At 31.9% G+C, this 27,867-nt stretch overlaps 1 protein-coding gene across 1 annotated transcript; it reads right to left on the bottom strand.

Moving 5' to 3' along the window:
• Positions 1–286: 286 nt before the first annotated feature.
• LOC130948331 (inorganic pyrophosphatase 2-like) lies at positions 287–3,205 on the bottom strand. Its single transcript, XM_057877053.1, has 5 exons — positions 2,878–3,205; positions 2,597–2,718; positions 2,285–2,486; positions 1,401–1,760; positions 287–794 (listed from the first exon to the last, which is right to left on the bottom strand). The coding sequence occupies exons 1-5, from the start codon at positions 3,013–3,015 to the stop codon at positions 591–593; spliced, it is 1,026 nt and encodes a 341-aa protein (XP_057733036.1). The 5' UTR covers positions 3,016–3,205; the 3' UTR covers positions 287–590.
• Between the last annotated feature and the right edge of the window lie 24,662 nt (positions 3,206–27,867).

The following is a 27,867-nucleotide window of genomic DNA, read 5'->3' as shown; positions in this document are numbered from 1 at the left end:
ATACATTAGTAACTCATTTTGGTGGTTAATTACTTATTTTTATATATAAATAACATTTTTTATAAGATATATTTAAAAATATGTTATGCAACACATATTTTTATACACGAATATAAAATAATTAATTTAATAGCTAATTTTTTGTAGGTATATAATTTACTTAAAATAAATTCTTGAAAACTTTTGCGATAAATACAATAATCCTCCTAGGTCCTAGCTAATGTTTAAATTTCGTTACTGTAATTGTAGAACTCAAGTCAAATCTATTTTGAAAAGTTGATAAATTTCTCTTTTATTAATCACTAACTTTAAACATATTTATTTTTTTTGTCCAACATCTATTTGGCTAACACCTAAGAATGACAACACCATCCAAATCCACATATACCTGCCACGCCCTAATCTAATACAAGCATGTAACATCATCATTGTCTCTTTCAATTCAAAAATAAAAAATAAAAAATCAGCTTCACTACTAATAATGGAGAATCCTAATTTCTTCGGTCACCAGCTCTTTTTATTTCAATTGGTTTCAATCATGGGAAGATAATTGCCAATACGGAAAAGATATCACTAGGAAAGATTCGAAGTTAAAATTTGACATATGAATTTAGAGTGCTGAAGTAATGTTGAGAACTGGGAGGTAGCAGGTGAAGATGTGGTTGCGGTGGCACGTGCGGAGGACGTGGTGGCAGCACAGCCAAGACTCGAAAGGGGAGTTTTCTACCATTGTTGCGAATCTGAGCACGTGCTTGAGGTGGTGAGGAGACTGCACCAGATTGAGATGTTGGCTTCTGATAAAAAAAAAAACAACAAAATCAGTTACATACGGTTAGAGAAAAAAACAACAAAATCAGTTACATACGGTTAGAGACAGAGCAGACACATAACAGAATATCAAGATTTTTTACACATCTCTTCGATTCGGTTCGGTTTAATTTTGTTTGATTTGGTTGGTTTTAAATAACTGAGAATCGGAAAAAGCTGAATTTAATCTGACTTTTATTTCTAGATTGATATTGGTCAGACTAATTCAAGTTAATCAATGTCAAATTGTTCTTAGCTCATGTGGAAGAAATGAAGAAACGGCAATGGAAAATTGAAACATGAATATCCTTTTTATTATTATTTCCACCATGTAAGTTGTAAGCATTCAGATATTCACAAAATGTTGACACAGAGGCAGAGCAAACAGTTATTTGTATTTGATATAAACCACGGCTGTGTCCATCTTGAACAACTTTTGGTGATTAACAACCTTCAGAAAAGGTTGATTTAGGGTCAATAAGGCAAGGTAAGGGGAAAAAAAGAGGGTGAATATGGAAAATCCCTATGACTTTATGGTACATTTTTTTTTTTTGCACAAAATGTTAGACTAAGGAATATAATCAAGGCCTAACTGGAAGAACTTTAGGCAAAGCCTCATGAGCAGTGACAGCTAGAGTCTGCATTTTGCAATCTGATGAGATGAATTGTTGAGAGCTTTCATCATCCAAAGAGGTGATCTTGTTGATTAATTGCAACAAAACTTGCTCAAGTTCTTGCCCATCACTCCATGGATGGATTTCAGCCTTAAGAAGCAAAGGGTCTCTGCAGATTAAATCCCACACTGGAAAGTTCTTCCTTGGCATCATGAAATCTCTCTCTCTAAGCCTCAAGCTTGGGCAATAATCACCACTTCCATCACCAAGATATATGATCCTCTTGTTCTCATCACCATTGTTGGATAGTGAATCTTGTATCCTCTCGATGATTAAACCCTGAATTCATCATTGAAAAAAAAAATTACAATGTCATCTAAATAGATGTCACATTTGTTACTATAGTCAATTTTTTATACACATACTAGTTGAATAGTTATTCAAAACCTTAGATTTGATTAGTGAATATTATAAATAAAGTTGATAAGATTTTTCTTCCTTTTTTTTTCAAATAAGATAAATTTGGTGATCTTTTAATTTGTACTGTTTGTGGGCCTATAGGTAAAATTTGATTCATATTTTCTATTTTCATCAAATCCAGTGGGCTCAGACTGGAGACTTGAAAACCATGACAGAACATTCAATTGGGTAAGCAGATATTTTATTTAGCAATAAAAAAAAAACAAATCGCCAAATCAAGGAGACACCACTCCGGTGTTCTAGGATCAAGCTAAGATCAACTTGTTTAAAATAGTATTAGTATTAGTAGAACAAGTTAAGATCAACTTGAAAGCTACAGCTAGAAACATGTATTATACATAATTAAACTTAAAAAAAATTAATTAGCAGTTTTAGCAGCATACCTTGCACATATTTGGAGGGCACAAAGCACAACCATGTGGGGCTTTGTTAAAGTCATGGTAAGGCAAAATTCTCAACCTTCCTTCTTCATTAACATAACCTGGGTTTGTGTTAATCTCTGAAAAGTATTCCTTTATTCCCAAATGCTCCAAAATTGTTTCAATGAAGAATAAGTTAGCATCACTCACAATCCTCAAATCACACCTGAAAAAAAAAATTACCACCTTAAATTTCACTCAAGATAAATAATACTAAAAAAGATAGCTAAATTTTTTTCCTCCAAATTAAACCCAGAGAGAGAGAAAGAGTGATACCCTAAAGCATGTGCAGCTTTAATGGCAGGTATTACTCTTGGGTGAATAGGAATTCTATGAAGAACTTCTTTAATTTCCCCAATGGTTTTTCCTTGTGCATGCATCTCCAGCATCAACTTATCCTATAAATCCAAATAATCAAAGGGGGAAAAACCATTAATTAAGTTCCTCCAGAAACACGAAATGCATGATATGTTCCTCAAACACAATGCAGGTTGCAAAACAAAAATGAATAAATAAATAAATAAAATAATATTTGAATGCAGGAAGAAAGAACATACCATGAGGGTGTTCCAAGGCATGGTTGGAAGAAGCTGATTGAACAAATCGGTGAAACCCAACCCATCAATGACCCAGTTATCACTGTCACAATCAACAATGGTTTTGTCGAAGTCGAAAACCACAATAATCCCAGACATGTTTCTTCTTCTTTTTTTTTTTTTTCTTCCTCTCTTCAGAAAGAACAAAGCTTTTTCTGATTGGGTGTTTAAAAGTACTCTCAAAATGTGTTCTTGGCTTGGATTTTTCGCCAACACAGAACAACGGTATTTATAGCTGGAACAAGCTAAGCCCAACACCGAAATTTTAAAAAATAAAAAAGATAGAAAAGAAAATCTTATTTTGAAATTTAAGAAAAGAATTTAAAATTATATCCTAGATTCCAAAGGAATATTACATTGGAGATCCATGGGGATTGTTATTTCCTGGTAAGTGGTAAGGAGAGAGATTAAGATCAAAGAGCATGCATCTAAAAAGGTGGCATTTTCTTCTCTAGAAGAATTCATAATTCGGAAATCTCATTCTTTCCTTTGTATTAAATCTCAGCCGTCAGATTAGGTTGTCACGAGAATCGGACGGTGGAGAATGCGTTGGAGGCTTAAGGCCGTAAGAACACAACGCGGGAATATAAAGAGGAATATTCGAATGCATTTGGTTTTTGGTTACACTTTTTTTTTCTTTTTTTTTTAGTTTACTTTTTTATTTTTTGTGTATGTGATTACTTCATATTAAGTTTGGTTGGTGGCCACCAGTGGATGGATCCTGTAAGAATATTCCAGGTATAGTCCGTTCTAGACAAAGAAAGTTCTTCTGTGAAGTAAGTGCATTCAATTTAAGTATACCATAAGATATTCGCTTTTAATAGTACTATTTATCAATCTTTAATTAAATATAGGGCAATTTACGCTTATAAATTGTTTGAGCCCCAATATTACGTAAATACATTGTTTCAGTTTTATATACGCAAATGCATTGTTTTACTATTTTATGTAAACTGCTACTGGCAGTAGCGGTTTACAAGTGTGCATAAACCGCTACAACTAGCCGCGGTTTATGTGTGTGAGTGTGTGAGTGTAAACCGCTGCTGGCAGCAACGATTTACGTGCGTGTGTGTGAGTGTAAACCGCTGCTGGCAGCAGCGGTTTACGTGTGTTTGTGTGTGAGTGTAAACAGCTATAGGCTATAGCGGTTTACGTGTAGTGTGCTGCCTATATAGTCAAATTATACAAAATTAAATAAAAATTAACTAAGTTCCATACAAAACTAAGTTCCATACAAAAGAACATGTATTAATAGAAATAATTAAAAATTTTATATGAATAATGAGTACTAAAAATTCCGATACAAAAATATAACAATATGCATTAGAGAATGTAAAAAAAAAATTCTAAAAAAACATATTACTATGAACAAACAAAATAAATGTAAAATTGATTAAAAAATCAAAACTTATAAAAACTGATAATTATTTGATTTTTTTATTACAAATAAATCGAATGGCAAAATTAGCAAAAAAATAATATTTTTTTAAATTATTTTTCATTTTAATTGAACAGAGCGTAAAAACTACACTTAGTTATTTCCAGTGAACAAGAGTTAAAACATAGAAGTCATGTTTGTCTTTAAGGAAAAAAAAAAACAGACAAACAAAAAATTCTGATATTTAACAAGAAAAGTCTAATTAAAAAGATGTTGCAGCGAGTACAATACATAAGCCTATATTAAAATCCACGATTATAAAAATAAGTTAAAATATAAATATAAAATATATATTAAAAATAATTAAATAATATATATTTATATATAAATATATAATAATTAATTTTAATAATTTATTTTAGTATATAAATAATATTTTTAATCAAATATATACAAAATAAAAAGATATTATGTGTATAATACATAAAAATAGGGAGATATAGTTCAGTTAGAGAGTAAATTACACCAAAAATAAGAACAAAAAATACTGTTTTAATATATTATGTGTATAATACATATATAGTTCAGTTAGAGAGTAAATTACACCAAAAACAAGAACAAAAAATACTGTTTTAATATATTATGTGTATAATACACCTATATATCTCTCTATTATAAATATTTTTACATACAAAAAATATATAATTTATATTTATATTTATCAGAATTTTGTACACATAAATCAATATCATTTATAAAATTTATTTATTAAAAATAATTTAATATTTATACTAGTTAAATAATGATAAAAAATATTAAAAATTTATTGATTTCCAAGAATTCTCTTTTTAAATAAATACTACCATATTTATATAATAATTTTTAACATAAAACAAAAATACCAATAATTTTGACTGTTTACTTTTTATTTTGTTTCCATTTGGATAAAATTTTGAAATAATCAGTAACAAATATTTACCAATTAATTAAGTACAAATAATATTTCTTCTTTTATTATTATTTTTAAATATTTTGTATATTATATACTTTCAAATTATGTATACTAAATCTATGATTATATAAGAATTATTGTTTTTCAAGATACAAAAAAAAAAAAAAAAAAACAGTGCTGTATGTATCCATCACTATTGTTGTCGTTAGTAGTGTATTGTATTTTTTATGTGGCTGATACATTGCGCTTTAAACATGTGTTGCTGAAAAATCCAACTCAAATTGGATTTTCCCTCGGATTTAATTTTAATCCCTATTTTTGGTCTGTGTTACATTTCAAATAATTGAGAGGTCAAATTTCAAAGGCCACTTGAAAATAATATATAGTGTATTTCTAATGTTTTTATTGACCATTCGTCAATTTGAAAAAATCATTTTCAAATTTATGTTACTGTTAACAATTAAAATTTTATCTAAGTCATCAGAGTAATGTTAATAATAATTATATAATAAAGAAAGATACCATCTTCACATGAGGCTTTGAAATTTTGAATTCTGAAGTAGGGTCAAGTCTGTCTCAGCCTTTAATTCACATGCTACCAAACCCAAAGTCCCAAACCTCACCTCTTGTAACTGCAATGCGCCACATATCTTATCTTATAATAATTATATGAGAAAACATAATAATAGTGTATTATGATTTTTGGAGAACCCTTTTTTCTTTTGGGGTGGGGGATGTTTGGCTTGAGAAGGGATATGGTTATTAATAGGAAGGCCACTTCAATAAAAATCTTTAAAATATTTTTTTTAAAGATGTTTTTTATTAATTAAAATTTAATATATATAATTAATTAAATTATATTATTTTTGATAAAATTAGATGAGATAAATTAATTTAGCCAAAAAATCAATAAATTAAATTTTAAATTGATCTAAATTAATATTTTTTTATTGAAAATGACTACAATAATCTTATTATAGAAAATTACCAAAATATTCTTATTATATATTTTTTAATTTTAAAAATCCTAAATTCTAATTCTATAACAGCACAGAAAAAAAAGAGTTAAAATTTAGGATTCTCAATAATAAGAATATTTTAATCATTTTTTATAATAAAGATATTGTAATTATTTTTTTATAAAAAGTTATTAATTTAGACCTATTTAAGGTGTAATTTATCAATTTTTTGGTCAAATTAAATTTTTTGATATAATTTTAATAAAAATAACATAGTTTAATAAATTATATGTATTAAATTTTAATTATTTAAAAAAAATTTAAAAAAAATCATTTTAAACGTCTTTATCTAATAAGTAACTCCCTATTAGTATTATTAGGGTATTATTAGGTGAAGCTTTTCACATCTAATTATTTTTATAAAAAGTAGATAATTAAAAAATATTATACGATAATTTAATTAAACTACTTGTTAAATTATTTAATAATTTTTAAATATTAATTTTATATAAATATAACTGTATGTAATTTTCATCTTATTATTATCATATTTTTTAGTTATTCACATGGCTAAAACATAAACATGTATGCCCCTAACTTGAGTTTCTAAATATTTAAAAATACTTTTAATTATGTTTAAGGCGTGAATTAAATCTTAATTAGTTGTTTTTATAATAATATGCTAAGAATTGCTTAAGCCAACAAAAAATATTGTTTATACCAATTACTTAAATAATTGAATATCGATTAAAATTTTTTGAATGATAAACAAATAATTTATTTTATGAATAAATTGTGAGAATTGAACTGATTAAATTTTAATTGATTCGGGATGGTTTAGATTTGTGATTAGTGAGTGAATCCAAATCAATTTGAACTTATTAAATCTGAATTTAATCGATTTGGATAATTGGATATTCGATTAAAAAATAAAATTTAAAAAAACTTGAAATCATTTAAATACTATAAATAATTAAATATGTAATAATAATACTTAAAAAATAATACATCATTGATTCAAACTTAAATAACTATTATAATTTAAAAGACTTTAAAATTAGGAGATAAATTTGTATATATGTTATTGAATTTTATTTATTTTTTAATTAATATTAAACTAATTGAATAATCGAGTTAGTTCAAATTTCGCACTTCCAAAACTAATATCCGAATTAATTAAAATTGGATTTGATAGGATCTGATTTGATTAAACCTAATTACTCATTTAATTTAAAATTTATGATGCATAGACAGTGACATGGATACGGGATACGACACGACACGGGATACGTTGACACACGAATTTTAAAATTTTATAAGACACGGGGACACGTCTACATATAAAATATAGAGTATTTTTTAAATAAATTGTACTGATATTTTATTAATATTAAAATATAAATTAATTTTTTTAATTATTTTTAATATCTTATTTTAATTATATCAAGTATTTAAAATATTTTTTTGTTTTAATAAATAATAATATACACTTTATCTAAATTTATTTCAAGAATATATGTTAAAAATAAGATTAAACACACTGACAGGTGATAATATTTAAGTATGTCTAAATAATCTAAAAAAGAATTTTTTTTTTAAAAAACACGATTAAACACAACAAATACATATCGAACGAATATCAATGAGTATCATGTCTAAAATATATCCTATACATAGACATAACGTATTTCATAATTTAAAACTAATATAATTAAATCGGATCGATTTAGACTAATAATCGAGTTACCTTCCCTTAAAACACTCCTACCATTTTGCTTTATCTAGCTAGGTCACACATATCATATGATTAGATAGATACATTGGTGATGATAATATGTATTAATTATTTATTGTCTTCTTTATTATTGGTAGCTTTGACTTTCTCTTTAATTGATTAACAATGGATTCTGCATGCCAGTTTATTTGCGTATTGAATTTGACAACACATTGGTTTGTATCTTTGGTAATATTATTAGTTGGCAATCACAAAACAGGGGACCCAATTTTGCATTATGTGGTCGCCTTACATAGACCGAAATTTGGAAGAAACACTTATTTCTATTTTTTGGATTTCATTATCTTCATCAAGTTGACACATTGATTTCCACGTATCATTTTTCTTTTTTTCTTCTTTATTTCTATTGGAGTTTTAAGCGTACACATTATTGCCATTATTTGTTCTGATCTTGTTATCATCAACAGTGTTTAGGATTTAGCAGGAGATTAAACATTACTCCAAATCAGGTTGATTTATGTTTTTATTTTCGATATTTTTATTTTTATAATTTATTAATTGTATTGGTAGTCAACTAGTTTTTTAAATGAGAGAAAATAATTAATAACAAATATTTAAATCTCTAGTTCTGACTATCAAAAATATTATAATTTTATTTTAATTTATTCAAGAATTAAAAGTTTTAAATTTGAATATAAAAAAGAATTTATTATAACTGAAGATATTGAAAGAGCCTAACAGCGGAAACGACACAAATGTCCAACACAAGAACAATATGGAAGCACTCACAACGCAATATGGCAGCAACTATAACAAGCAAATATAGCAAGTAAAGCAATAACAAGAACACACCGAGATTTTAACGTGGAAAACCCCCTCAATGTGAGAGGTAAAAACCACGGGTCGTCCAGACCAATGAAATAGCTCCACTATAATCAAATGAGGTACAAGAGAGTCTCAAAACAAAGCACAAAACGTGCATATAACCAGCCAAAACATCAATGCACCAAAGCTCACAATAATAGGCAAGAAGATGAAATATACCCAAAAACAGCTGATGTCGAAGCCAATTTCTCCCTCTGCAGATCTCCAATTAAAATCTCCACCGTTCAGAATGAAGACCAAAATATGAAGAATCTACAGTTCAAATTTCACGTCGATCCAACGGTGAAAGATGAGAAACTGCCGTTCCAAGATTGCTGCTCTGTGTAAAAACGGGAAACCTAATTTCTCTCTTGCGAAACCAATTTCTCCTACTGCAAACCTCCAATCAACATCTCCACCGATCATAATGAAGAACAAGATGATAGGAACACGCAGTTTAAATTTCAAGCCGATCCAACGTGAACAACTGAGAAACTGCCATTTGAAATTTGCTACTTTGGACAAAACGAAAATTCTTTTTTCCCCTTTCTTTCTCTCTTTTGTGGCTACTCTCTATCACTTTCTCAAGTTCCAACAACTGGAATCTAACACATCACGTATCCAATGATACCTAACATCGATATGTTTAGATCTTGGATGAAAAGTAGAATTCTTGGCAAGATGAATAGCACTTTGGCTATCACACAACAAGACATAACGTCTTGCTTAAAACCAAGTGCTGCAAGAACTTCTTCATCCACAACAACTCTTTACATGCTTCAGTTGCTGCATAAACTCTGCCTCTGTGGTAGAAAGTGCAACACACTCTGTAGCCTTGACTGCCATGAAATAGCTCCCCCTGCAAACTTGAAATAACCTGAAGTAGACTTTCGAGAATCAATATCTCCTGCCATGTCTGCATCAGTAAAGCCAACTAGCAAAGGTTTCTCACCACAAAACTCAAACTCAAGTTAGTTGTACCTTTGAGATATCTCATAATCCATTTAACAGCATTCCAATGTTCTTTACCTGGATTAGAGAGAAAACGACTCACAGTACCAACCGCATAGCAATGTCTGGTCTAGTACACACCATAGCATACATCAAGCTTCCAACAGCTGAGGCATAAGGAATTTCATCCATTGCTTGTTTCTCCTCATCAGTGGTTGGACACTGCTTGGTACTCAACTTAAAATGAGGAGCAAAAGAACTAGCAACACATTTGGCATCATTCATGCCAAACCTTTGAAGCACTTTCTTTATGTACTTCTCCTGTGACAAATAAAGCTTCTTGGAATCTCTATAACGAGTAATAGTCATGCCCAAAATTTGTTTGGCAGGACCCAAGTCCTTCATAGCAAAGAACTTGCTCAACTGTTTCTTCAACTCATTAATCCTCAAAGCATTCTTGCCCAATCAAAATATCATCCACATAAAGCAAAAGAATAAAATCATCATCAGAAATTTTGCACAAATACACAATGATTTGAAGTTGTCTTACGGTAACCATGCTTCTCCATAACAGATTCAAACTTCTTGTACCACTGTCTTGGAGCTTGCTTCAACCCATAGAGACTCTTCTTAAGCTTGCACACAAAATCTTCCTTTCCTTTAACAACAAAGCCCTCCAGTTGCTCCATGTAGATCTCCTTATCTAAATCACCATGAAGAAAAGCGGTCTTCACATCTATTTGCTCAATCTCCAAATCAAGAGATGCTGCTAATCCAAGCACAGCACGAATGGATGACATCCTCACAACAGGAGAAAAGATCTCCTCATAATCAACACCTTTTCTCTGGCTAAAACCTCTAACAACCAATCTAGCCTTATACCGAGGCTTAGAATTGCGTTCTTCATTCTTGATTCTGAATACCCATTTGTTCTTCAAAACTCGCATACCCTTCGGTAGCTTCACCAACTCATAGGTATCATTCTCAAGCAAGGACTTCATTTCTTCTTGCATAGCTTCAAGCAATTGAGCTTTGCTTTCATCTTCAACAGCCTCTCCAAAGCATTCAGGTTCCCCCATCATCAACAAAACAAACTCATGTGGAGAATACCTTGACGAAGGCTTTCTCTCTCTTGTAGACCTTCTAAGTGCATTTGCAGGAATTTCTAAAGCTGGTTCTTCATCTTGATCATCATCACCAACTTCATCAAGTATCGGATCAACTGTTCCATCTTCACCTGCACTTGTATCATGCTCATTATTTGAGCTTCAATTCTACCATCTTCTACCATAGGCATAGAGGGAGTAATATCCAATTCAGAAAAATCATCACTAGGCTGAACCATTGGCTTCTCCGCATGATCAACATCCTTCAATGTTTGGTCTTCAACAAAGACAACATCTCTACTTCGAATCACCTTCTTGTTAACAGGATCATAAAACCTGTAACCAAACTCATCCATGCCATAGCCAATAAAAATACACTGCCTAGTCTTTACATCAAGCTTAGATCTCTCATCTTTGGGAATATGAACAAAAGCTTTACATCCAAGACTCTTAAATGATCATAAGAACATCTTTACCTGACCATACCTTCTCTGGCACTTCAAATTGCAAGGGAACACATGGTGTCCGGTTCAAGACATGAACAACAGTGCTCAAAGCTTCACCCCAAAAGGATTTTGCCAATCCAGATTGTGACAACAAGCACCTAACTCTTTCAACCAATGTTCTGTTCATCCTTTCAGCCAAGCCATTCAACTGAGGAGTCTTCGGAGGAGTCTTCTGATGTCTTATACCATGCTCTTCCAGATGTGACAACAAGCACCTAACTCTTTCAACCAATGTTCTGTTCATCCTTTCAGCCAAGCCATTCAACTGAGGAGTCTTCGGAGGAGTCTTTGATGTCTTATACCATGCTCTTTACAATAAGCATCAAATGGACCTGAGTATTCACCACCATTGTCAGTACGAATGCATTTCAACTTCTTCCCAGTTTCTCTTTCAACAGAAGCTTGAAATTGCTTGAACACATTCAAAACTGATCTTTGGTCTTCAAGTGTAAACCCATAATTTTCTAGAATGATCATCAATAAAGGTTAAAATAGATAGACCCTCCAAGTGTCTTGTCTTCATCGGCCCACATACATCAGAATGCACCAAGTCAAGTATCTCCGGCTTCCTTGAAGGTGGATGGCTCTTAAAAGGAACCCTGTTTTGTTTTCCAGCAAAACAATGATTGCACTTTTGCAAAGCAACCTTACAACCAGATAAAAGATTCCTCTTGGATAACATATTCATGCCTTTCTCATCATATGACATAATCTCTTATGCCATAAATCAGTTTCATCAACAAACTCAGCAGCATTAACAACATCTTTCATAATCTTTGCTTGAGTTAAATAAGTGAGCTTCCAGCTATCACGAGAAATGAGCTATTCAAGTCTTCATCACACAACTTACCAACAGAAAGTAGTTCAAACGAATATATGGAACATGCTTCACACGCTTCAAAGTCAACTTGGTACCGTTGGAGGTTTCTAAACAAACTTGTCCAACACCAGCACATTTTGCAACACCTTGATGAGCCATTCACATCACCAAAATCACCAGGAGTATAGGACGTAAACAAATCCCTCTAGATGTAACATGAATAGAAGCACCGCTATCAATCACCCAACTAGTGCTATTATCAACAATGTTAACAGATTCAAACTCCTCAACAACAAGAAATCATCATGAGTTACATAACCTTGTCTTCCTTGTTACCATCATCTTTATTTGTGCTCTTTTCTTTACTTGCCTTGGCTTTCTCCTTCTTAGCTGCCAACAAATCTCTTCACATGTCCCTTTTGACCGCAATGATGACACTCAATATTCTTATACTTTCCTCGAGACTTGCTTCTGCTTTGATCTCTACCTTTAGGACCTCGACTTTTGCTTCTCCCCCTAGACTCAGAAACAAGAACATCTGAATGTGTAGTCGATGTACCTTGTGACTTTCTTCTCATCTCTTCATTCAAAACACTGCTCTTGGCAAGATCCATAGAGATTACACCATCAGGAGCAGAATTGGACAATGACATTTGAGAATTTCCCACGAGTCTGGTAAGGAGCCAAGAAGTAACAATCCTTGAACCTCTTCATCAAACTTGATACCCATGGAAGATAACTGATTCATAATTCCTTGGAAATTGTTCAAGTGATCTGTCATTGATGTCCCATATGTATACTTCAAAGCCAACAACTGCTTGATCAAAAACATCTTGTTATTCCCAGTTTTTCGAGCATACAACTGTTCAAGCTTAATCCAAAGGGTTCGAGCATGTGTCTCTCCAATAATATGGTTCAACACATTATCGTCAACCCACTGCCTAATATATCCACAGACTTGTCTATGCAGCAAAGTCCAATCATCATCAGACTTATCATTAGGCTTCTCTGTACCAAAAACTGGTTGATGAAAATTTTTGACATAAAGCAAATCTTCCATCTTTGACTTCCACAAATCATAATTAAGACCATTAAGAGTGATCATCCTACTAGTATTAGTATTAGCTTCCATTGTTCACAAAATCACAAGCCCAGAAAAATACCAACAAGCTCTGATGCCAGTATGAAAGAGTCTAACAGCGGAAACGACACAAATGTCCAACACAAGAACAATATGGAAGCACTCACAACGCAATATGGCAGCAACTATAACAAGCAAATATAGCAAGTAAAGCAATAACAAGAACACACCGAGATTTTAACGTGGAAAACCCCCTCAATGTGAGAGGTAAAAACCAGGGTCGTCCAGACCAATAGCTCACTATAATCAAATGAGGTACAAGAGTCTCAACAAAGCACAAAAACGTGCATATACCAGCCAAAACATCAATGCACCAAAGCTCACAAATAATAGGCAAGAAGATGAAATATACCCAAAAAACAGAGCTGATGTCGAAGCCAATTTCTCCCTCTGCAGATCTCCAATTAAAATCTCCACCGTTCAGAATGAAGACCAAAATGTGAAGAATCTACAGTCCAAATTTCACGTCGATCCAACGGTGAAAGAATGAGAAACTGCCGTTCCAAGATTGCTGCTCTGTGTAAAAACGGGAAACCTAATTTCTCTCTTGCGAAACCAATTTCTCCTACTTCAAACCTCCAATCAACATCTCCACCGATCATAATGAAGAACAAGATGATAGGAACACGCAGTTTAAATTTCAAGCCGATCCAACGGTGAACAACTGAGAAACTGCCATTTGAAATTTGCTACTTTGGACAAAAACGAAAATTCTATTTTTCCCTTTCTTTCTCTCTTTTGTGGCTACTCTCTATCACTCTCAATGACACTCAAAAACTGATTAGGGTTGTGGCACAATGGGTGCAAGAGACACCCTCAAAATGTTGGGCTTGGGTCTCACAAAGGAGAGAAAAAATCCAACAGATATATAGGTTATTCATTTAATGAAATTACTAATAATTTTATCAATTTTTGTTTTATAACCAAACCTTATTTTTTAGCATATTTCTTGTCTGAAATGATACAATTATTAAATAAATTCCGGAAATCTATAACTTTGTCTTTTACCATCACTCAACCTATCTTTACCGTTATTAACATTTGCCTAGTAGGTTAATACACAAACTCATGAGAGAATATTAGAAGCTTAAATGTTTATGATGTTTAAATATTTATGATGTGTAGTTGGCTTTTGGTTGATAATAGCTTAAGTATTTATGATATTAGTTGATAGATATCTCTATAAATATTATATATTTTGTATGATATCGAACACAATATACAAAAAAAAAAAATTAGTGTTCTTTTTTACTTTTCTAATACAATATTACAGTGTTGGTATTTTTCTTGAACTCTCTAAGCGATTTTTTTCCACTGCTTAAAACTTTTATGAGAGTAAGATTACATTGTTTTTCCTAATTTTTTCGTTTGCATTCAAATTTCTATAATTCTGTTTGCATTATAATTTCTGGTAGTTTCATTTACTCCTTTTTTGGTATTTCGTCAGTATCTTATTTTAGTAATTTACTTTTTTTTTATAGTTTTATCTATTTCAATTCTAACAGTTCTATTTATATTCTGATAATTTTATCTATATTTTGTTTTGACAATTTTGTCTATACTCCATTCTGACAATTTTATTTGCATCTTTTTTCGATAATTCATCATATTTTGACAATTCTATCTACATCCGTTTTGATAATTTATCTTGTTTTAATAGTTTTATCTGCATTCTGTTATTATAGTTTTACTTACATTCCATTTCAATAGTTTAGTCTGCATTTCAAATTTCAGTATTTCATTTTTACTTGAGTTTCTAAAATTTTTTATTTAACTATTCTCAAATTGTCACTTAAATTTCAGGTGAGATATTATATTAAAAACTTAAATGGTTATGATGTCTGATTAGCTATTAATAAATAATAACTTTAAGTATTTATAATATAGTTAATTGTTAGTAGCTTAGCATTTATAATTGTAGTCGATAGATATCTCTATAAATATTTTAAATATATCAACAAATATTTTAAATTTTGTATAATATCAAACACAATTTCAATACATAAATCTCTTCTCTAGGTTCCCTAGCTCTTACCTTTCTACGAAACTAAAATCAAATTATTTGAAAGAGCTTCTGATTAGGTAAAATGCAAAGTGTCACATTTTTAATTGGCTTTCATTCTTTCAAGATATGCAGTGTCCAATTTAGAATACCATCTTAGTTGACAGCAATGTATGGTTACAACTTACAAAAGATTGCTAATTGTGCAACTGCCAATGTACACATACAAATATAGCCTCTAACCTCAAGACACCATTCGTCACACTTTCCATATAAATTGAAAGTAAACAAGTAAACATAAATAAAAGTTGGCCTTTTTCCTTTTCAAGCCAATATATTCCAAACCTATGATGTATTAATACGGATACACTGACGTGAGATACGAGACGATATAAGATATATTTTCACATAAATTTTAAAATTTTATAAAATATCGAAAAATGTATATATATAAAAATATAAAATATTTTTTAGATAAATCATAATAATATTTTGATATTTTATTAATATTAAAATATAAATTAATTTTTAATTATTTTGATGTCTTATTTTAATTATATAAAGTATTTATAATATTTTTTATTTTAATAAATACTAATATATGCTATTTATAAATTTATTTAAAAAATATATGTTAAAAATAATATTAGACACACACTCCAATAGTATTTAGGTGTGCGTTTGATTAGTGTTTCTAGACATTAAAGACATAGACACAGTGGCACATATCCACCGTTTGTTTGTTGAGACAGATTTTTTTTATAGATATGGTGGTATACAAGTATACACAAAATATATGTTTTTAGTGTTTCTCTTTTGAGTTGAGATATTAAGACACAACTTATAAGACACAAAATTTTACATTTTTATCCTTTTTTTTTTTTTGAAATTCCAACTATGTCTCTAATTAATCTAATCCTAGTCCCTCTTTTCTTATCTATTTCGTGTTTTTAACCCCAAAATTCTTCCAACCTCCATGTCCCTTCCTCCATCCTTCCTCTTTCATAGCGGTGTCCCTCCTCCACTCCACCACCATAATCATTGCATCTCTTCTCTTTCTCTCTTCTCAACGCCACACCTATCACTCTACTTCTGCCTCAATCGTTGTATCCCTCCACACCGCTGTCGCGGGCTGCCACCACTGATGCCTCTTTTTTCTTTTTCCTCTTCTTCTCTCTTTCTCTCTTTACATGGTCGTGCCCATCATCACCATCGATCATCATCTTCGATTAGATTTATTCGTCTACGAATACTCATCAGATCTTGCTAAGATCTGTTCATCTCCACTATTACTTGAATCAATTTCATTAAGAAAGGCGAAAAAAATTAGAAAAACCCAAAATAATGGTCGACTATTATTGAGATCTGTCTGTCCCATCTTTGTTCTCTTTTTTATGTATTTCAACTTGTTTCAATTTTTTTAATGAAAAAATTGAATTGCTGAGGTGATAAATAAATAAAAGTTGAAGATAGTATTTTGCGATAAAGTTAAAAAATTGCAGGTGGCGATAGTGGTGGTAGAAAACTATGGTGACTGCAGCGGTTAGTGTTGGTAGTAGATGATGGTAGAAAACTAATAAGGATAAATGTGTTAGTGTTGCAAGTGTGAGGAGTATTGAAGTTAGTCCCACATCAAAGAAAGCATGGAAGAGTGAGGAGTTTATAAGATGAGAGACCCATTAACTTAACACCTTAAGGTTTTGAGTTGGATGTGGCGTAATCTCATCTTATGTTTTCTCACTTGATTCCTCCCCGAAGTCTCCCCGATTGTCGAGAGCTCTCCACGGTTGGCCCAACAAAGTGGTATCAGAGCCGATGGTTTAATCGGTCTGGTTTAAGGAGTATTCAAGGTGAAGCATCGAAAGTCTTCTCGGCAAAGGTGGTCCGGGCGGCGTGTCCCGCGGTGTTTTGCGGCGGTGTGATGGACGAATACTCGTGGTGGTGGAGGAGCTAGAGGGGAGTTGATGCTTGATGTGGAGGCTCACACTTGAGGGGAGATTGTTAGTGTTGCAAGTGAGGAGTATTGAAGTTAGTCCCACATCAAAGAAAGCATGGAAGAGTGAGGAGTTTATAAGATGAGAGACCCATTAACTTAACACCTTAAGGTTTTGAGTTGGATGTGGCGTCATCTCATCTTATGTTTTCTCACTTGATTGTTCAGAAAAGAATTTTTATTTTTTATTAAATATTTAAGATACAGTTGGACACTGCAAACACACATATCGAACGAATATCAATAAATGTCATATCCAAAATATGTTCCATAAGTAAACATAACAAACTCAATGAAGTGTCCGTACTTTATTGTTTCAAAATCTAAACAGAATAGGCAAAATAGAGGACTTATAAACAAAAAAAAAAACAAAAAAAACTTTAGAAGAAGAAAAAATCGGTATATCCAATTTTTTAATTTAGAAGTTAACAAATATATGAAAATAAACCTTGAAAAAAGCTTTTCTCTCTCTCTCTCTTTTTTTTAATTTTAAGACTTATGGCAAGTTTCGAATAACGAATAATTCATGGAATGAACTGATTAACTATATTACTTAAGAAACGTGCACTTTCTTTAATGAAAAAAAAAATCATCTTATTCTCGTTCTAGCTAGTTATGCTAAGTTCCTAACAAATGCACATGAAGTTTCATCATGCCGCACCCAACCAACTTTGTCATATCCTTAGTATGGGTGACATGCCTTAAGTTTGCTAAAGTAAGATGAATGAAGAATCCTATACCCACACACACCAACCTAGATGCCCCTAACCTATGATTACCTTAAATCAAATCAAGAATCTATCCGTGTTTTGGCTATTCACACTTAAGATGCCCCCTACACCTAGCCTCCTTTTCATTTTGTAAGGTAAAAACTTAAGACATGTGTTATTAATTTATTCTTTTCGGCTAAAATACGGTTTTTTTTTGGACGTGGGCTAAAAAGTACGAATTATTTTGGCCCTTGTTATTGCTTGGGTTCGTAATCCAATTGCTTAAATCCTACTACATTGCCAAAGGCAACGACAACATCCGTAATACGGAAACAAGGCCCAATAAGGGCCTAAAAATACGAAACCCAGCTAAGCCCAAAAAAGTAAAGCTTTTTAATTTTTAAAAATACCACGTTCTGTAAAATAGTTTTTTTTGTTATGACGAGGATGGATAAGGGTGATGGATGCCCATTTATGAGGGCACATTTTCCCTATGTTGAAAGAAATAAATGAAGTTTGAAATGTAAACTTTGTATGCCTATAAATACATGTGCTGAGGCAAAGAGGAGAATACAAGAGCAATAAAAATCTTCTCTCTCTTATATTACTAATAACAATTCTCTCTCTCTATTTATATTGCCTACATATAAATTTTTTCTTCTTTCTTTCTTTCATGTTGCAATATAAAATTTTCTTCTTTCTTTCTTTCATGTTACTATATATATTATTAAAATATATATTTAATATATATATGTATCATCTCTTTTATATTGAGATAGTAATTGTGGTGGATATTACTACTAGAATTATTTAATTATATTTTATATTTTATATTTGTTACATCTTTCTTATTTATTTATTTAGTTATTTTACAACACGTTATCAGCACGAAGCTCTAGCGAAGTTTTAGGAAGACTTCAGGTAACAAATTTTTATTATGTCGAAACTCTTTCTTCTTGAATATAATACTCTTGATATATTTGAAAATAATTATTTATCATGGATATAGATATTGAAATCCATCTTGATTCAATGGATCTTGAAGATACCATTGAGACTGAAAATAATATATCCCAGAAGGATAAAAGAGAAAGCCATATTTTTCTTTTGTCGTCATCTTGAAGTATGATTGAAAAATGAATATCCCACATTAAAAGATCTTGCAGATCTGTGGAAAGACCTTGAAAAATATATAATCATGAAAAAACGGTGATACTTCCTCAAGCCCGATATGTTAGAGAAAATTTTTTCGACCTTCCATGCCTCTCGAATGTGCTCCTGCAGTAGTAGTATCGAGAAAAAGAATTTAAAAATATTCTGAGTTAATTTCTTGCCTTCTTGTTGCTGAACGCAACAATGAATTACTTTTAAAGAATCATGAAGCGCGCCTAGCTGGCGCCGCCCCATTTTCTGAAGCAAATGCGGCAAATTATAACCCCAGAAGAGGTAAATGACAAGATTTCGATAACAAGAAAAATTATGGAAGGAAAAGAAATTATGCTCACAAGAAAAGATCTCACCAGAAGTGAGATAAAGAAAGAAACAATGGGCAAAGTATATCAATTGAGGATAAATGCTTCCGTTGTGGTGGAAAGGGCCATTGGTCACGTACCTGTCGTACCCCAAGGCACCTAGTTGATCTTTATCAAGCATCTTTGAAAAGGGATGACAAAGAAAAGGAAACAAATTTTGTTTCAAATGATGAAAATTTCACCAATCATTATGATGTATCTAATTTTTTTAAGGATTTTGAAGGAGATATTGGCTATTTGATTAATGATGGAATAATTTGATATATGTATGTGTTTGTTAAGTATTCATGTGAATAATTTTACTGTGCATGTACTTCTACTCATTTTATTATTATTATCATTTGTCTTTGAAGAAAAATGGCAAGGACATATCCTGAAGATATTTGCCTTGCGGATAGTGCAAGATCGCACACTATTCTTAAAAAGTGATATATATTTTACCCATCTTGTGCCAAAAGAAGAATATGTTAATACTATTATTGACTCGGGCAATGTGATAGAAGGCTCCGGAAGAGCTATAATTTTGTTTCTTGGAGGAATAAAATTCATAATAAATAATGCACTATTATCTACCAAGTCTCTGAGGAACTTGTTGAGTTTCAAAGATATTCGCCGAAATGGATATTATGTTGAGACAATGAATGAGAGAAATCATGAGTATTTATGTATCACAACTCATGATTCAAATAAGAAAGTTATATTAGAAAAGTTACCCTCACTTTCATCTAGATTGTATTATACTAAGATTAGTGCAATTGAATCACATGCCATTGTAAACCAGAAGTTTACTAGCCCAAATGAATTTATAACTTGGCATAATAGATTGGGTCATCCGGGAACAACCATGATGAGGAGAATTATTGAAAACTCTCATGGACATTCACTAAAGAACCAGAAGATTCTTAAATCTAGTGAATTTTGTTGTGCTGCATGTTCTCAGGGAAAGTTAATTTTAAGGCCATCACCAGTAAAGATTGGATTTGAGTCCCCTGAATTCCTAGAAAGGATTCAAGGTGATATATGTGGACCTATTCATCCACCATGTGGATCTTTTAGATATTTTATGGTCCTGGTAGACGCATCTTCGAGATGGTCACATGTGTGCTTATTATCTTCTCGCAACCTGGCGTTTGCGAGATTACTGGCTCAAATTATTCGATTAAAAGCACAATTTTCAGAAAATCCAATTAAAGCAATTCGTCTTGATAATGCTGGGGAATTTACTTCCCAAGCTTTTGATGCTTATTGTATGGCTAATGGAATAAGTGTTGAACATCCAGTGGCTTATGTTCACACACAAAATGGGTTAGCAGAATCACTTATTAAACGCCTCCAATTGATTGCTAAACCTTTGCTTATGAGAACAAATCTCCCAACCTCGATTTGGGGGCATGCTATTTTACATGCCGCAGCACTTATTCGTTTGAGGCCAACGAGTTATCATCAATTCTCTCCTATGCAATTAGCTTTTGGCCAGCAGCCAAATGTTTCCCATTTAAGAATATTTGGGTGTGCAATATATGTTCCCATTGCACCACCTAATCGCACCAAAATGGGACCCCAAAGAAAATTGGGGATATATGTTGGATATGATTCTCCCTCTATAGTGAGGTATCTTGAAATACAAACTGGAGATGTATTTAAAGCCCGGTTTACGGATTGTCATTTTGATGAATCAAAATTTCCAACATTAGGGGGAGAGAATAAGTTTCCTGAAAAGGAACTTAACTGGAATGCATCATCGTTGATGCATTTAGATCCTCGATCAGGGCAATGTGAACTGGAAGTTCAAAAGATTATACATTTGCAAAGAATAGCAAATGAATTGCCTGATGCATTTTCCGATACAAAGAGGATAACCAAATCCTATATACCAACGGAAAATGCCCCAATTCGAATTGATGTCCCAGTAGGACAAGTAGCCACTGAAGCAAATTCACGCCAGAAGCGTGGCAGGGCGGAAAATGCCCCAATTCGAATTGATGTCCCAGTAGGACAAATAGCCACTAAAGCAAATACACGCAAGAAGCGTGGCAGACCTGTCGGTTCCAAAGATAAAAATCCTCGAAAGAGAAAAGAGGTAAATATTCCTGTTGAAAAAGACATAGTAAAGACACCTGCAGTTGTCCAAAATTCTGATATAACGCCAGAAGACGTTCAGGTACCTGAAAATTGTGAAAATGACGAGATCTCGATAAATTATGTCTTTACAGGAGAGAAATGGGACCGAAATAAGAAGACAATTGTCAATGAAATATTTGCATATAATGTGGCATTGAATATCATGCATGAAAATAAGGATCTTGAGCCAAGATCAGTTGAAGAATGTCGACAAAGAAATGATTGGCCAAAATGGGAAGCAGCCATGAAGGCTGAATTAGACTCACTTGCAAAACGTGAAGTCTTTGGACCTGTAGTCCGTACACCTGCAGAAGTAAAACCTGTTGGATACAAATGGGTATTTGTGAGAAAACGAAATGAGAAAAATGAAGTCGTGCGCTACAAAGCCCGACTTGTGGCACAAGGTTTTTCACAAAGGCCCGGTATAGATTATGAAGAAACGTATCCCCCCGTAGTGGATGCGATAACATTGTGTTATTTGGTCAGCTTATTTGCATATCATAAACTGCATATGCATTTAATGGATGTGGTAACAGTCTATTTGTACGGCTCATTAGATCGGGATATCTATATGAAAGTCCGTGAAGGACTAAAGATATCTAAACCATCTAGTGAATATTCGCAAGGGTTATACTCAGTCAAATTGCAAAGATCTTTATATGGTCTAAAACAATCTGGACGAATGTGGTATAATCGTCTTACTGAGTATCTGGCCAAAAACGGATTCAAGAATGATGATATCTGCCCATGTGTTTTCATAAAGAAAACTACATCCAGGTTCATTATAATTGCTGTGTACGTTGATGATTTAAATATCATTGGGACTCCTGAAGAGATTCCAACAATTATAAAAACTCTAAAAGAAGAGTTTGAGATGAAAGATCTTGGAAAGACTAAGTTTTGTCTCGGCCTGCAGATCGAGCATATAAAAATTGGGATCTTTGTTCACCAAACAACATACACAGAAAAGATCTTGAAGAGATTTTATATGGATAAGTCACATCCATTAAGTACCCCAATGATTGTAAGATCTTTAGATGTGAAAAAGGATCAATTCCGTCCTAAAGAAGAGAATGAAGATATCCTTGGTCCTGAAGTACCATATCTTAGTGCCATTGGAGCGCTAATGTATCTTGCTAATAATACGCGACCTGACATATCATTTGCTGTGAATTTACTGGAAAGATATAGTTCCTCTCCAACCAGAAGACATTGGAGTAGAATCAAACAAATTTTTCGATATCTTTATGGAACGGTTGATATGGGATTGCTTTATCCCTATGGATCCAAGTCACAACTAGTTGGCTATGCAGATGCTGGATACTTGTCTGATCCACATAAAGGGAGATCTCAAACAGGATACCTGTTCACATATGGCGGTACAGCTATATCTTGGAGGTCCACGAAACAGACGATTGCTGCAACATCCTCTAATCATGCTGAAATACTGGCGATTCATGAAGCTAGTCGCGAGTGTTTTTGGCTGAGGAGTCTGATTCAATATATTCTATCATCATGTGGACTGATTGATCATAAGATAGCTCCAACCGTCCTGTTTGAAGATAATACAGCATGTATTGCTCAACTTAAATGCGGATATATCAAAGGTGATAGAACAAAGCATATTTCTCCCAAATTCTTCTTCACTCATGATCTTCAAAATTAAGGGACAATTGATGTCCAACAGATCCGCTCAAGTGACAATCTGGCAGATTTGTTCACAAAGTCACTCCCAAAATCCTCTTTTGAAAGATTGGTACATGAGATTGGGATGCGCCGATTTCATGACATTAATGATGTCGGAAAGAGGGGGAGACTGTACTCTTTTTTCCTTAGTCAGGTTTTTTCCCGCTGGGTTTTTCTTGACAAGGTTTTTAATGAGGCAGTCCCCATCACAAAGGATTGTACTCTTTTCCTTCACTAAAGTTTTTTTCCCATTGGGTTTTCTTTAGTAAGGTTTTAACGAGGCAATAATCCTAAATCATCCAAGGGGGAGTGTTATGACGATGGATAAGGGTGATGGATGCCCATTTATGAGGGCACATTTTCCCTATGTTGAAAGAAATAAATGAAGTTTGAAATGTAAACTTTGTATGCCTATAAATACATGTGCTGAGGCAAAGAGGAGAATACAAGAGCAATAAAAATCTTCTCTCTCTTATATTACTAATAACAATTCTCTCTCTCTATTTATATTGCCTACATATAAATTTTTTCTTCTTTCTTTCTTTCATGTTGCAATATAAAATTTTCTTCTTTCTTTCTTTCATGTTACTATATATATTATTAAAATATATATTTAATATATATATGTATCATCTCTTTTATATTGAGATAGTAATTGTGGTGGATATTACTACTAGAATTATTTAATTATATTTTATATTTTATATTTGTTACATCTTTCTTATTTATTTATTTAGTTATTTTACAACATTTTTAATCTTTATTATATATCCAAATAATTTAACTACTTCTAATGTAATAAAATATACTTTTATAAATATATAAATACAAAGCATTTTTCTACTTTTTACTTTTATTTCGGTTTTTGCATTATTTTGAAAAAGAAAACTTCTTTCAACCGAACAAATAAATGGGACTATTATTTTTAATGAAAAACATTCAATCTCTAGATTTTCTCTCCAATTTTAATTATACTGGTAATATAATGTAAACATGCTCATTAAATAAGATTATTTATTCAATATAGATTTTTAAAAATTAATAATAAACAAGAAATAAAACTCACAAATAAACATGTCTTTTTAATTTGGGTTGATCTTCTGTCTTTGTCATTGCCAATTTGTCATTGTTATTTTTTGTTGGTCTGAGCACTCCTATCTAAGGGTGTCAAAAATTTCCAAAAGACGGGGATCCTTGCAGGGACCGCCCCAAATGGGGCTTCGATGGTGGAAAATTTTTTCCGTAGAAATGGGAATGGGGAGCAAAATTCTCTCGAGACAGGCGCGGGGACCCAAGCGGGAATCCCCGCCCCATCCCCGATAATTCCCCGAATGTTTAAAATTTCTTAAATAACCTTACTTTATTTCTAACATAGTAGTTTTTTAATAATTTCACCAATTAAAAAATCCTAACCCTATTATTCAGTCTTCCCTACTCACTGTGTTGTTTGCTGCACCATCTACTCTCTATTTCCAGTCCCAACTCTCTTTCATCTCCACTTTGTTCAAACTCCAAAACTCCCACAGCACCATACGTTGTTCTCTCCCACAGCCCCAACTCTCTCCAGTTTTTACTTGATGTTAAAGACTATATCATATTTTTTTTTTAAGAATGGAAATTGTATTTTAAGATTTTATTTTATGGACTATAATTTACTATGTTGTATTTGTGGACTTATAATCTTGGATAAGATATGTTTGTGTGTTTGTAATAGTATTTTCTAGTTTATTTTTTATTTTTTTTTGATATTTTTTACTATAATTTTCATATGAATGTTAAACATAAGATGATGGGGAATGGGGCCCCGCGGAAAATACGAAAAACGCGGAGAATGGGGATGGGGACAATTATCCCCCCACGGCGGGGATCGGGGCGGAGATGGGGGATTTATTCTGGGGCGGGGACGGGGAGCAGGGAGGCATCCCCCGCCCCCGCCTCGCCCCATTGACATCCCTACTCCTATCGGACGTCTTTACTTTTCACATATTTTATGATCCTTTGATGCGTTTGTTTATGAGTATGAAACATTGATATAAGAATACAAATATATAAAATTATATTTAGCAAATAAGATATAAATAAAGATATTGTGTTTAAATAAATTGAATTAGTATATTTTGTGTTTATCCTTACAAGAAAAATATAAAGACACTAACAAAAGACATAACTTATTTTTTATTTTTTTATTAGTTTTGTTAATTTTTTATAATTATATTTTTTATTATTATATTTTACTTTTCAATTTTTTTAAATAAAAAAATAAAAATAAATTAAACTTTTATAATTTATTCTAATTTATCATTAAACAAAATACAAAAACACTAATTTTTATATTTCTGTTATTTATATCTCATTTTTAGTATCTTATTTTATCCTATTATCATAACCAAACACAACTTTTATAATTTCTATCTCTATTGTCTTATCTATTTCTAAACTATTTCTATATTATTATAAATAAATTTGATTATTCGTCTATTACATGTTTAATGATTCTACTATAATAGATTTATTATTCTAATAATTGATTATTTAATTAAAAGATATATAAACCAATATATATAAATAGATACAAATACAATACATATTTGAATTGGTAAATGATTTTTGGAATGTACAATATTTTTTATATAACAAAAAGATTAAAGAAAAAGATTTGGAAATTGGATTTTACATTGATTTTTGTATTTATATTTTTTAAATATAATCTAACTTTTATAATAAAATGTTAAAATGTGGGATTAAATTATAACGGGTCGTCAATTGAAAAAAAAAAAGACAATGAAAATAATAGAAGAAACAAGAACATGTAAGCTGGATATCTCGTCGGTATTATTTGAGTATGTTGCGGTATGATCACTTTAAGAAGATCCGATTAAAACGAAACCGAAGATTCAACATCTTCAGCATATTTTTCTGATTTTCTCTACTTTGGAAACGAAGATAATATAAATGAGATGACCTAATTTATTATCACGCCTGCGTTTTGGGTTTTGGAAATTTTTAAATTCTTGTGTTTGTTTATTGTCGATTTTGCAACCGAATGTGCGATGGATGTCCCATTTCACTATTCATCCTGCATGTAAAATTTTTTCATTATAAAACTCTATTCTACGAAGAGATATGCAATACTCTTCTGCTACAATGGCTCTTGTTACTTACAGAATAAGTTGTGCATAACCGAACTAACATATACTCGATTGGTAGGGTGTTATTTGACACACTCGAACGATAATAACAAAGCAACAATGTCACACACCTCAAGGTGTTTATGTAAATCGTCGGGTATGATCAATCCCTCTTATAGCTGCCACACAAATTACAACATATTATTAGAAAATTAGAACCCTAATTTGGATATTAATACACACAAAACAAAAATATTTACCTCCTCCATGTAGTCTATTTTCTACTTAAATGTCGCCGTGGTCTTCAATAACCACGATGTGGTTTGTATGGAATGAATCCATTTGAAACATGTAACATTGAAAAAATTAAAAAATGTACTGTCAAACAAATATGTATCATCAATAAAACACAACTAAAATAGAAACTGTTACATCCGAGCTACTGGTACGTCATCCGGTGAAAAGTACTGTCTCGGTACAAGCGCAATACACAACATTCGCTCCCATGTCCAATCAAACAAAAGATTAAGAGGGTCATCCATCTCCTTAGTATCACGGTACAGTGCCTTGTAAAAATGCGCGTGACATGCTAATCCCCAACTGTAAGTGTGGATCCGGTCAAAATTGTGAAGCAATGATAGATACTTAGCGTGGGCATATGTCGTCGACTTATCCGCGAATAAGGTCGAACCCATCAAACAGAAAATTTGGCATCTCACCTATCTCTGAATAGAATCCAAAGTGTCCAAATGGCTCTGCGTCTCTAATATGGGGAACCCATGCCAGTTTTATATAAGATTTGGAGGAACTACTTACAACGAGTTCGCAGTCGAAAATCGTGATGTTCTGGCTCTGCAGAAATTCGCCACTGCTATCTGTCCAGCCGCTCACAACATGTCCATCAATTGGTAGGTCAAATATATGAGCGACATCTTTTAGTGTCACAATAATCTCACTCACCGGTGGTAGAAAGGTGTGAGTCTCCAGCCTCCGATCAACATTTTCACCAAAGCAGATAGTAAGAGGTAAAATCCTCTGATCACCCTAATTCTAGAAATATAGTAGAATTCCATTACTTGTAAAGCATCTTCTACCATCGAATTTCATATTTTCAGTGAATCCAATTTACAAACTATAAGATTCCTGTTAAACTAATGCAACAAAAATATATTTATCATTAAATATATCTATTAATTTAAATGAATAAAGATTATAACAAATAATTATTTAATAAAAAAATAAAAAAATAATATTATATTATACTATTTACTTACTAGTTTAAATAATATAAATATGGTCATAAATAAAAAATAAAATAACATGCAATAATATTATTATCCTTAGTAATTATCATAACAAATATTCGA

Source organism: Arachis stenosperma, chromosome 9 (assembly GCF_014773155.1).
Source record: "Arachis stenosperma cultivar V10309 chromosome 9, arast.V10309.gnm1.PFL2, whole genome shotgun sequence".
NCBI classification, from domain to species: Eukaryota; Viridiplantae; Streptophyta; class Magnoliopsida; order Fabales; family Fabaceae; genus Arachis; species Arachis stenosperma.
Note: the sequence above shows the minus strand (reverse complement) of the source record. Positions and strands in the feature narration are given on the sequence as shown.